The sequence below is a fragment of the Barbatula barbatula genome (assembly GCF_947034865.1).
Source record: "Barbatula barbatula genome assembly, chromosome: 9".
In the NCBI taxonomy this organism is placed as follows: Eukaryota; Metazoa; Chordata; class Actinopteri; order Cypriniformes; family Nemacheilidae; genus Barbatula; species Barbatula barbatula.
This window is the reverse complement of record NC_136772.1, coordinates 20,224,037-20,236,867: the sequence shown is the minus strand read 5'-3', so window position 1 is coordinate 20,236,867 and position 12,831 is coordinate 20,224,037. Positions and strand designations below refer to the sequence as shown.

The 12,831-nt window shown below is 35.7% G+C and overlaps 1 protein-coding gene across 1 annotated transcript in view; it reads left to right on the top strand.

The window, feature by feature from the left end:
- Nucleotides 1-12,831, top strand: part of uxs1 (UDP-glucuronate decarboxylase 1) — a 55,540-nt gene that overhangs the window by 22,601 nt on the left and 20,108 nt on the right. The window contains exons 4-9 of the mRNA XM_079463581.1: nucleotides 3,056-3,099; nucleotides 4,287-4,347; nucleotides 5,249-5,429; nucleotides 8,180-8,284; nucleotides 8,896-8,955; nucleotides 11,487-11,608. Of these exons, the coding sequence (XP_079319707.1) occupies nucleotides 3,056-3,099; nucleotides 4,287-4,347; nucleotides 5,249-5,429; nucleotides 8,180-8,284; nucleotides 8,896-8,955; nucleotides 11,487-11,608 (573 nt within the window). The remainder of the gene's footprint in view (nucleotides 1-3,055; nucleotides 3,100-4,286; nucleotides 4,348-5,248; nucleotides 5,430-8,179; nucleotides 8,285-8,895; nucleotides 8,956-11,486; nucleotides 11,609-12,831) is intronic.

Genomic DNA, 12,831 nt, shown 5'->3' with positions numbered 1-12,831 from the left:
TTATTTTGACGTTCATATTTCTTTTACAACTGAAGGCGCTTTTGAAAAAGACGTATAGTTTCCATAACATTTTCAAATTTATAGGGACCTGGTACAGATTGAGGTTGTAACACAGGGAGCATTAAAGAATCTCCACACAACTCCATATCTAGAACAGAACGCTGGGATATCATTATCCTTTACAGGCATAGACTGTGCAATTTCAGATTGAACTGCTTCACTCTGGGAATTTCTTTAGATGTTAAACGCAGTTGCTTCATTGTCCTCATCCATTATTAATAAATCTCCCAATTCAGATATATTTGCAGAAGCAACCATTCAAAGAGCGAGACAATTTTAACATAATGACATTAACAGAATATTATTCAAAAGTCATAGGGCCCATCTGGGGTGCCACTTTTTTATGTGACTTTTTGGGGGGAAAGTAAATAGGGGTGCCAGCCTGGTATAATATTCAGACAAATGTTTGTGTTCATATTAACCGTCTCCAAAGGATTCAAATAAAGTTCTATTGATTTACAAGATCCCTAAAATATCCTGTTCTTTTTATACACTTATATATTTCATTCAAATTTACTCCCATAATCAAAGTCTGTGCAATTACATATCTTTCTAGATCTCCCGAAAATTCCCAGCTCACCCGATGACACTGGATTTCATTTCACATAATTCATAAAAACATCTCAACACAGCACTACATTGAGGTGAATTTAGATTAACAGATTTCAAATGCATGTACAACCTCAAACCGAAAGTATTCAATTTTCATCACGTGCAATGTATTCAACATACCATAGAAACATCACATTTCCATCATATACAACTCTTTAGGTTCACCGACCATTTATAAATCACAATGCATATTAGACCAGTGTAGTACATATTTCAACCATATATACTCAAAAAACTTCTTGGGTATAAGTTCATAAATCCATTCATAATCAAGCATTGCACGGTGAACGTGTAGTGTTCGTAGTCTTAAAACTATTTTTTTAAATGTCCGCTGAACTTACACGTTGTGAATCATCAAGTTCATTTACAAAAGTCTGTTAGCTGGTGTTGCACTCACAATTCTGACTGAAATACCAAAACAAAAAACACACCCACTTTGCCTAATTTGTCAAGATTTTCATCCATCTCCGTTTTAAATCAATTTAAGGATTCCAAAAAAACTACTTGAAAAAAACTGTGAGCAAAATCTATGAGAGGGAAGATTTACACACATCAGGATTACTAAAAGTATGTGATTGTTAGTTCATGTTATGTGGCTCTTAAACTATTTGGCGCCTGCTTTTTTCGCCTTGGACCACATGAAATACAGATGTGGGGAGGTAATTTCTGAATCACACGAGGTCCACAGATCATACTTATCCTTCGCGAATAGGGCTTTAGGTGTACCCTGTTCTTTTGTCAGACAGAGACCACCTTACGGTGTATAGAAATAAGTCCTGCAATAATTTTTCTCCCTGTTAAATGCCATGTTTCAATCAGAAATGTGTTGCGGTACTGCCGTGTGATGTGAAGGCAATGACATTTTACAGTGTTGCCTGTTTTTTACCCTTTCTGCTGGATATGAATTATATTTTGAATTATACAAAATATTACAGTCATGTGATTTTTCTTTTCTGTTAAATCAAGCAAGACAAGAAAATATTTAATATCCTTATACTGAAGGGGGGAGATGATATAGATATCTATAGATCAGTACATCACAGAGACTTTGGCCCAGTTGCATAACTTAGCCGCAAAGTTAAGTCTGCGTCTTAACAACTAGTCTCACTGTCTAGTGATCAGTTCGGACTAACCAGTCTTGCTTTTCATATTTCAATAAACCTAATCTACCTTTTTATGTAACTGATTTAAAGAAGTTTTGACCAGATTAGATGACTAATTTCTAAAACTAGTCTCTAAGTCTTCATGCAACCGGCCCTTGGTGGTGGTGCCAGGAAGCACAGCAATCTCAGCGTGTTTGGAAACTGTGTGCTCCATAATCTCGGATGAAACTCATTTAAATTAATTTTTGTCAACACAGATTCACATTAAAAGTCAGTGCTGTAACAGCGATCTATATCGTCTCATTATAGATTTCAAATGTCTGCTTATCACCTGCAAAAGCTCATAGAAGATGCCTTTTCCTTCATCTGACTGACCTTCAGGTTCAAAGTGTTTTTAACACGTATGGATGCATGTGTGATTGCTTTGAGAAACACTGACATTTATTCTCCTGCCTTAAGCTTGATATTTCATTGAAAGATTTTTGACTGTTTGAAAGTCGTTAAACCCAATTCATTAGTTTTTTTCCTTTGCCTTTTGGAGATGAGAAAATCTGGAATTCATTATTAATAGGATGAGATGTTTTCCAGCATCTCGATTTGAAACTTATAAGAATTTATGTAAAGTAAGCATAAATTTTTATTGAAGCTCCAGTGTGTATTTTTTTGGAGATTCTGTTGACAGAAATGCAATTTAATAACAAAATAAACTAAATTAAAAGGTGTATAAAGACCTTACTTAGCAAAGCGTAATGTTTGTATTTATTTAAAACTATTTTGATCTACACACACCATGGACCCCTTGCATGGAATTTGCCATGTTGTTTCTGCAGTAGCCCTAAAATGACAAACTGCTCTACAGAACGCGTTTTTCAAATACATTATCTTATTATAGGGAGGGGCGGAGTCAGCAGTCACAGCTAAATTATGCAAAAATTCATACACTAAACCTTTAACATAAGGTTTCTGTTGTGAATCATGGTCAGAAAAGGAGACTGTTTTGAACACCGATTTTGTTTCTTTTGATATATATTTTTTATATATATATCATAATTCTGAAATATTGCAGCTTTGAACTCACTGGGTAATGCATATATAGTCAAACCAATGAATGTTTTCGACAAAGCCACCTTTCTTCTATTTAAATTGCCATCTAATTGGTTTCTTAATCAAAAGATGATTGAATAGTCTCTTTCTCTCTGAATGCACATTTTCTTCTGTTTATGGGTTTAGATTTCTTGAATCCCCCATAATGAATGTATCTGTTGTTTTGTTTCTTATAGGCAGTGGCACCTCTCAGGGAGAAGATACGGGAGCTTGAGCAAAGGTACAAAATGTTCTCATCTGGATAAGAGCCATTGACAGTATATGCAATTTAATTGTCCTTTGGTTCCATGGTAACACAAAGAGATTTTGTCCCTATAGAAAATATTTTTAATGCATCTCGGTATTCATTTATGCAGTCCAGCCAAACCTACATGTTATAAACAAATTTTTTTGTATTGAAACAATGGGGTATTGTAACTGTTGGAAATGATAAAAGTACGGGGGCCGCTAGGTGTCACTACGCTGCAACTAAAGAAAACGCATGCAAACACAAAAAACAAGCAAATTCAGAAAGCCTCTTCAGTAGTTTGGTGACACATTCCATGCATATTCTCGAAACGCAAACAAAAAACACAGAAACGTGCTGCAAATACTCGCAACGCAAACAAACACAGAATCGCACTGCAAATAAGCGCATTTCTTGCTTTCTGAATTTGCTTGAGTTTTTTGTGTTTGCATGTTTTCTTCAGTTGCAGCGCTGTGACACTTCGCGACCACGGTAAGAAAGAGCCGCTGGAGTAGTGTTTGGTTATCAGAGATTCACTTTCTGTCATCACTTTCATTTCAGTCCTACAGCTGGTCATAAGAATTTAGCTACACACATTAAAACATATCCAATGGTCAAATAACAGCTTTTTCATGACTTTAACATCGGCTGTGAAAGCTATTCTTTGTAATACACTAATATTGTGTGTGTGTGTGTGTGTGTGGATCGAATGGACACTTCTCTATCCCATGATGCAAAGGTCAAATCTCAAAAGTAAATCAAATAAATATAGTGTAAAACTTTAAGACGTCTGTTTTTTATGTAAGTGCCAATAAATACATTTATCGTAAATAAATTGTTCTTTTCAATGTATTTTCATGGAACATATACCAAACATCATTAGGATTTTAGGTAAATAAGAGTAAAATCAATACGTTTGACCAATGTATTGTTGGCTATAGCTGCAAATATTCCTGTGCTACTTATGAATTGTTTTGTTGTCCAGGGACACACACACACATTATATGTTTTATATCTTTTTTAATTTGCAGAAAATATAAATATTTTTTGCAACTCTGTCTTTCGCCCAAGAGAATGCCGAGAAGTGTTTGTTTTTGCTGGAATGTAGTTGAAATGCTTAAGACAAAACCGGAATCGTTTTATATATTCATGAACCTTTTATGTGTCCATTTCATTTTCAGTTTTACCCAGAAGTACCCGCCAGTGAAATTCTTGTCTGAGAAAGACCGAAAAAGGATTTTGGTAAGGATGCCATTTCTTTTCAGTCTCCTGAATATATAGGATATAAATTCTAATATACTATACAAATGCATAAAAGTCTGGCCGTGACTTGAGCTACTAAATTACAGTTGGTCTTTCTGATGACAGTTTTTTATCTTCTCAAAAAGAAAGCTCACACATTTACAGTATAAGGTTACAGTGGCAGATTAAAACACCATCAAAATATTCGACAGCTGTGGTTACATTGCAATAGCTCTAGAGGAATAGAGGCGGTGTCGCCGATAATTGAAAGGGAAGAAGAGAGAGGAAACAGCAGGGAGCAGAAAGCTGCTCATTTCCTCTGTTTGCACCCTGTTCTCTTTCTGTCATATGTTGTAAATCAACCCCCTGTGAGACCACTGCTTAATTTAGCATGTTTCTTTGAATGATTCTCAAGCTTTCAAGGGGTAGTTTAGATAGAAATAAAGACCATGTCAGGTTTTACTCGCCCACATCTCTATACACTTACCTTAAAATGTTTCTGTCTGGAAACACAAGACGATCTTCATAGTAATTCTTAAGGCTTGTTCACACCAGATGAAGATAAGATTGTATACAGTTTCGAGTCGTTCCTCTGTTTGTTTGTTATAATTGTGTACTCCTTTACATTTAGAACGGTTTTAAAAACGTTATAGTTTATAATCTCCTATCAGCAAGAAAAAATCACTTTATAAAATATTTCTCTTTTGTTTTCGTAACCTTGCCTGAATGAGACTTCACTCTGTACATAAAAAGTGAATTTGGACTGATGATGTGGAACAGTTCAGCCCCCCAAAAAGCATTACTTACTCTCCCTGGAGTTGTTCCAAATCTGTACAAATGTATTTGTAATTTGTAATAATGAAGTGAGCTACACAATAGGTGTTTGTTTGTTCTCTGGTAGATCACAGGTGGAGCTGGATTTGTGGGTTCCCACCTCACTGATAAACTGATGATGGATGGTCATGAAGTGACCGTGGTGGATAATTTCTTCACTGGCCGCAAACGGAATGTTGAGCACTGGATTGGCCACGAGAACTTCGAGTTGATAAACCATGATGTGGTGGAGCCTCTTTATATCGAAGGTAAAAACCAATTGCATGCGGAACACATTTCATTTTATTAAGCAATAAATTGTCAGTGTTGATAGTATGAAAGCATTAAAGGCGTAGTTTACCTATTTTATGTTTGTATATAACTTTTTTGACTTTGTATGGCTGTCAGAACACACAGGAAGACATTTAAAAGAACGTTGCTAATTAAGGATGAATAACATGCTACTAAATAATATAGTCCCGCAAACCTATAGTAAGAATTCTAAACTAATAATACTAATAATCATTTGAATAGGAAGTAATAGTAGTTAAAATAAGCTTGTTACTCACGTGACAACAGTACTGTCGTTGGACGAATGAATACCATGCGAAAGATCATCACAATGAATGTCCCTGAACACATGTGGTATAACTGTGTACAGCTTACTTTAAACATTTTATGATTTCCACAAGTTTAAATTGTTTACGTCTCAACGATGTGTGAATCGACATGTGAAATGTTTTTGTTATGGATGCTGCTATTTGCAAATATTATGTTTTATTATATTATGTAAATATAGCCCCCTTATTATACATAGTATAATACATAATGATTGATCAACAATCGTCAGCTGTTGGTCCTTAAAAATTCTAAGTAACCATCTTTACGGGCAACCAAACATCGTGGGAATTTCTCGCGCCCTGCAGGAATGGTTAGAATTATGCACAATCCCTGCAATCAAGCGCTGAAATTAAAGCTCTGGATTTATTCTTTCAGTTGTCTCTCGCCAGCGTCTTTGTCTGTGAAATCCAGTTTTAGAGTACAAGGACTTTCTAAAAAGGAGTGAATGTTATGTAACTGTGAGGACTTTCAAAGGAAAGAGGAAATGTGATTTAGATTCAACCGACGCTTTAAAACTTTTTAAAAAGCTTTTAAAGTTAAAGAGGTGAACGGAAATAAGCACCATAGAGCGGAAGGCAATTTGAATAAAATGAGTTTCAGGCCATTCTTATGGTCCAGGTGTAAGACACAGAGTCTCGCCTCTGCTCTTTTCTGTCAGGTAGCATCTCACCTCCAGAACCTCTGTTAATTAAGAGAAGCGTGAAGAAGACAAAGTCTGCTATCTCTTGTCATGGCATATGTGGTCACTGGGGATTACAATTTCCATGTACACTTGGATCAGATGGATGTGCTTTATGTACGTCACCATGTTTAAAAGAGCAGTTGTTTGTTTTTGTGTTTGGTTGGTGTTTCATGCCTTAAATGCCTTTGTGAGCACCAAAGCATGTGATCGTGCTCTGTTCAATATTTCTAAATAAAATATTTCTCTTTGATATTTTACATTGTAATCCATTTATTTTATATTTGCTATTATTGTAGCAATCTATAATTTGCTATTATTGCTGCTGTACGTCCCTCTGAGTGTAATCAGCATAAATTTTTATCTTTGTCCACAATAATCATCTTTGACATTGTAATTCATTTTTATAAATATTTGACATTATTATGTGCTTCTGCCTGTCCCTCTGTGTGTAATAAACAGAAAGTAGGAGCGCTGTGTTTCTGCCTATGGGCACATATTCCTAAAGCACTCTTTAAATAATAATGCGACATTGACTTTAGACATTAGACCATGTTAGAGTTGGTCTATGACGCAGTCTATTTTCAGTTCCTCAAAATAGCAACGTGCCAACAATGTGCCTGAGCACACCTCTTTTTTTAGACCAACATGCCCATGGGCACAAAATTTGCCCAAATGCATTTGCTATTTAAACAAAGTGGCGCAGGACGGCAACGTGAGATCTACATTGGGTTGAAACTAGCAAAAACACTTGCGTTGCATTGCGCTGCGTGTACGTTAGGGCCCCTCGTTTTCAGAACAGCATGCCAATGGGAGTAAATGCATTTGCTTTTTAAACATGACTTGAAAATAATAACTACGTTGGACTGAAACTAGCAAAAACACTTATTAAAAAGTTTTATTGAGGCCCTGCAGGCTCTTGCAAACGATGGTCAAATTTTGCGAAGCATGTTAAATGTTGGCATATTCAACAATTTAAGTTGTGAATATCATTTTTAACATCACATTTTGTGATTAAGTATGTTAACTGGAAAAACATGAAAACACACATTGAAAGTACTGGAGAAGTGCTGTAACTTGACTTTGTAAAAGGTGTAAGAACTAAAATAGGTTAAATTTAGGTTAATAACTAATAATAACTTTATTAACCTATTGTACTGAAATTTAGGTTCACTTATAAAACAAACATATAAAAAAAGAAAAATTTACTTGTAAGATACTGGTTTACCAACTAACGTTATACCCTTTTATTTGTAATTTTTCCTGTATGGTTTAAAGTTTTTTTTATATGTCAGTATAAGTGATTACTGAAATATTCATGGACAAATATATTATTATTCTATAATAAAAGATGGAAAACTGGACAACAGAATTTGGGGGAAAATGAAAGGGATTTCATAAGGCCCTATAAAATGTTATGTCTGACAAGTGAGTGTGTGATGGTGGGTAATGTATTCTGATGCTGTATGAGTTGCTATAAGCCTCTATATCCTTGGATTTCAGTCCTCTGTTGTGTTGTAAACATTAGTCCAGTGGCTGAATGCCAGAAGCATTTCGAGTGATCATGAGTTTCTCTTGGCAGTGCACTATGTTGTGACCAGTTGTTCATTTACTTCCTACACACAATTACCCCTAACATTCACGGTTTGTGATTTAAAACAACCCCTTGATGTCTTTCCCCTCAATTTCTAAATCCGTATTCTTCTTTAATTTCCACAGTTGACCAGATATATCATTTGGCCTCCCCTGCATCACCACCAAACTACATGTACAACCCAATCAAGACTCTGAAAACCAACACCATCGGTACTTTGAACATGCTAGGTAAGTACTGACTGATGTTTAAATGAGTTAAGACCTGCAACTGGAAGACATTTATAAATCCATCCTTCATGACTGCATCATTATTTCAAATGGGTACAGTGGAAGTACAGAACAAGATATTTTTAGCATTTATAGCAGGAAATGGCAAAACGTGTTTTTTATGTCCATTAGCACTTTACAGGTTAGCATAAGAACATTTTGATCCAGTGGTGATCCAGTGGTGTGTCAGGGCATCTGTCAGTCTGTGATTGTCATTCTTAATGGTCTCTGTTCCAGTTCTGTGACTCTGAATCTGATTGGACAAGAGGCTGATATTTCTGAGTCCAAATCTAACTGTTGTATAATCATTTATACTATACATGAATTGGACGTCGTTTTCTAATAGAGTGGCTGATATAAATATTTCTTTAGCTAGTCAAAACACTTAGTCATTTTACAATTTAACTGCAAACAGCTGTGAAAAAACATAGTTGCACATTATTAATCCAGACCAGGCTGTTTGGTTTGATTGCTTTGGTATTGTAGGCTTCTTCTAACTAATGTGTGGTGTGGTTGTTTGGTTAGATGCAGAAATTAACAACAAATTTTCTTATGTCGTCTCTTATCCCCAGGTCTAGCCAAGCGAGTCGGAGCGCGCCTGCTCCTTGCCTCCACTTCAGAAGTATATGGAGGTATGTGTGCTCTCCACAAAGGTCTCCAGTCTATATTGTGGTCAAAATATATTTTCCTTATAAAAGTGCTGCTAAATAGGTAGAAGTCACTGTAATTTCCCTAAAAGCATTACTTTAGACGACAACAACCCATCAATATTATAATAAAGGTATTATGACTTGGGCTGTTAAGCGGTTAATCACGATTAATCGCATCCAGAATTAAAGTGTATGTTTACATAACATATGTTTTTGCAATGTGCATATTAATTGTGTGTTTCTAAACACATACACATAAATGTATATATTTAATAGAGATATAAATATAAATACGTGCATGCAAATATTTCCTAAATGTATGCGTGTAAGTGTTTGTGTTTACAAATACAAAACAAATATGCACAATGCACAGACATATATTATGTCAACATAAAGTGTGTGTGTGCATGCATGCGCATGTGTGTAGCTCAATCCTGTTGAACTAAAAAAGCTAGACAGACCCCTCAAAGTCAAAAGAGGCAGTGTTTCAGTAACTTTTTGAGTACATTAGTCAGGCATTGGATCGATATTTGAAGATCTACAAAGGTAGAGCATTACGGCCTTAATTTTTATACAATATTTATGGGGAAAAAGCTGCTTTTGATCAAAATAACCTCAGCAGTTGTAAAGCAAGGCGGTGACATCAATGCATGGAGTAGATATGCAATTGCCATAATGATTCAAAACATTCAAGAAAATAGAAAATGGCTATAACTTCAAAGGAACGAGGGATTTATCATCAGATAAGGCTTGGTGGCTAAAAGAACCTGATGAAAACTATTGTATAACAGTCAATGTTTTAAAATAAAAAATGTGTTCAACATTAAGAGAATGTATAACGGCCAGTATCAGTTATCTGCTTCCAATTTTAAACAATTATCGGTTATTGAAATCAGCCTAAATTTACACTTATACTTATGGTTAAATTAAATTCTCAAATTTGTTTCCTCTTAGGATGATGGGAATGATGGGCTACTATAGATTACAAGACCGTAAAAAATAAAAGAATATGTAATAGCTAGGGCTGTCAACGTTAACGCATGCGTTACATTTTTCTCAGATTTAAGCCATGATAGCTCTCAATTATAATGCTGAAGGGCTATAATAATGTAAGAAAAACCATGCAATAGAGAGATCAGTTGCAGTTCTCGTATTAGAATGTTGACTTTCATTCATAAAATGACGCGGTTAAAAAAATCTGTTGTTTTTACATGCAAAATTATATTTAAAAACGATGAATGACAGAAAAGAATGTATGAATAATGCATGTATAATTTTTTTAATTGACAGCATTAGTAATAACTAAGAAACAACTAAGAAAATGCTGAATATAGACACTACAATAGCAATTTGAAATCAAATTTAAATGAAGTTTATTAGTTCTGTTCAGGCATGGTTTTGTTGTCCATCTGTGTTCACGGGGTAAACAGATGGGATCAAGCCCCTTCTCATGTTCAAACCTTTGGGCACAACCATGAATCTGTGAATTATCTTCAATCATCATCTTTAAGGGTTATTTTAACACACTCCTGCACGCTCTGTGGCTACTCATTCGTCTTCGGTATCTATAAAACTGTATAATATAAGCAGATTGTGTTCTTGAGTATCTTCTAAATGACTAAATGTAAATCTTTTAGCTGGGTCTATTACATTACAAAGAAACACTATGGATTTCTTCTGAGACTCTTTTTTTAAAAGCAATAGATTTTTTTTACATGAAAGCAATCAATAATTAAAAAAATCAATTACTTTTCTGCATCTGAAAGTCCATAAATCCGATCATATTAACCCTAACCTTTGCTTCAGACCTCTTAAATCAATTATTATGGAGTTATAAGCATCGGTTTCGTCAATCACCCTTTTGCAGGATTAGCAGAGTATGTTCCAAAGAACATGTATACAATAACTTATTTGAGTAATGTTTAGTTCATTAGGAGAATTCTTTGATCATCATGCCTGGGAATCGACTGTTAAATTTGTTCGGCCTGATTTAGCTGTGCCACTTACTGAAAAGCATCACGCCTCTGTGGTGGTCTACACTGCACCAGTTAATTAAAAGCCTGTATCCCAAGGTGACCGTTTGGCTCACAGATGTCAGAGATGAAACCTTTCCATCAGGATTTTCAGCCTGGGGTACCACCTCCAGCTGTGACTAACATACCGGCGATAGGTTTATCAAATCTCAAACCAGAGGTTTTCTATGGCCTGGATGATCTTTTATATAAGGGTTTAAAACTTCATCTTACTCTATATGATCATGAGATGATGTCATGGGGCACCCCACACCAGTCTTTTTGTTTTGTTCATTGTGTCGATCTCTCAATGATACTCTTGAGAAACTCTCAGTAGGCTGAGTCAGTCTCGCTTTATATCTGCTTGACCAGACTGAATTCTGCCTACTGTTATTGTTGAAGAAAAATAAAATACCCTGTTATAATACCACAAGCTGCCTGGTATGATATTTGGAGTTTACAAAATGGTTTATAAAATGTTTGTTTTTCCTTTTCTACTAGACCCAGAGGTGCACCCTCAAAATGAGGAATACTGGGGCCATGTGAACCCTATCGGCCCACGGGCCTGTTATGATGAAGGGAAGCGGGTTGCTGAGACCATGTGTTACGCCTACATGAAACAGGTAAGAGAAAAATTCGTCCATCAGTAGATTTTGTTCAGGTAGGGAGATGGGGCATTTCAATATGTTTTTGTGCAATGGGATTGACAGCTTCCTTTTCTTCTGGTATCCTCTTGTTAAACATTGTAATATGATTGAAAGGCACCAGCCTTTGTAGCAGCTGATTATAACTTTTTCCACACTTGATGTCAGATTTGGATCACCATCACTGTTTCACCAATGAACTTATTTTACTTTATGACATAATCATAGTTCAGGAAGATATGATAATAAATTCGTCACAACCCATAAATGACAGCTGCTATCAGTCCTGTCCTTTAAAAAAAGAAACCCGTGACATTTAAGTTGATTTGAATGCAGAGGGAACATTTTATTTCCAATACATCTATGCATTTTAGATTAATGCGTTTCATTTTTGCAACTTTTATCTTTATGCTTCGCATTTGAGTTGAAGAAAAAATTTACATTAAGTACCCAGTTTGGACACGGATAGACCGATAACAGAGCTCTTTGGAATATAATACAAATGCATTCGTCATCATTGGTAACGCAAGAGTTTGTAGACGGTATGACAAAAATAGCGACTAGGTCATGGAGGATGGTCAGATATGTTCATCTTCCCCTGATTCTACTAAATTTGATAGAATAACAGACAGCGCTCAACGCATAACCGAAAGTCAATACAGAGAACGCGTGAGACCACGAAATGCTCAATTGAATTTGGTCTGGTACAAGAGAGAAACTGGTAGCCAGGCAACAGACAAGTGGGCAATTCTTAGTTGCTGTTAGCCAACCATGCTGATAATTCAGACCTGAAAATGGTTTATAATCACGCCGTGCCAAAAAGCATCTGGAAAAAGAACTGTATAACTGTTCTTCAGCGTTCCAAGAACCATTTGTTTAGAAGTATTTTAATGACATTAGTCTTTGAAGCAAAAAAGCATGTTGAATTACCACTTATCAAAAATAAACATGCAAGCACTTGTAATGCAACAGATTTACACTGGGTTCAGACCAAACGCGAATAAAGCGGTTTGTGCAGGTTTATTAGTCAATACAAAGCGTGTGCGAACGACGTGAGTCTGGCAGCGTGATTGCAGCAAATGCGCGTCAATCTCCTCTTCTGCAAAGGTTGAAAATATTTAGAATTCCACGTCACTCTCTCGAAAATAACGAACTTTTCCCGCAAATAATAAAGAGCGTGGAACGCGATTGTTCGCGTTTGG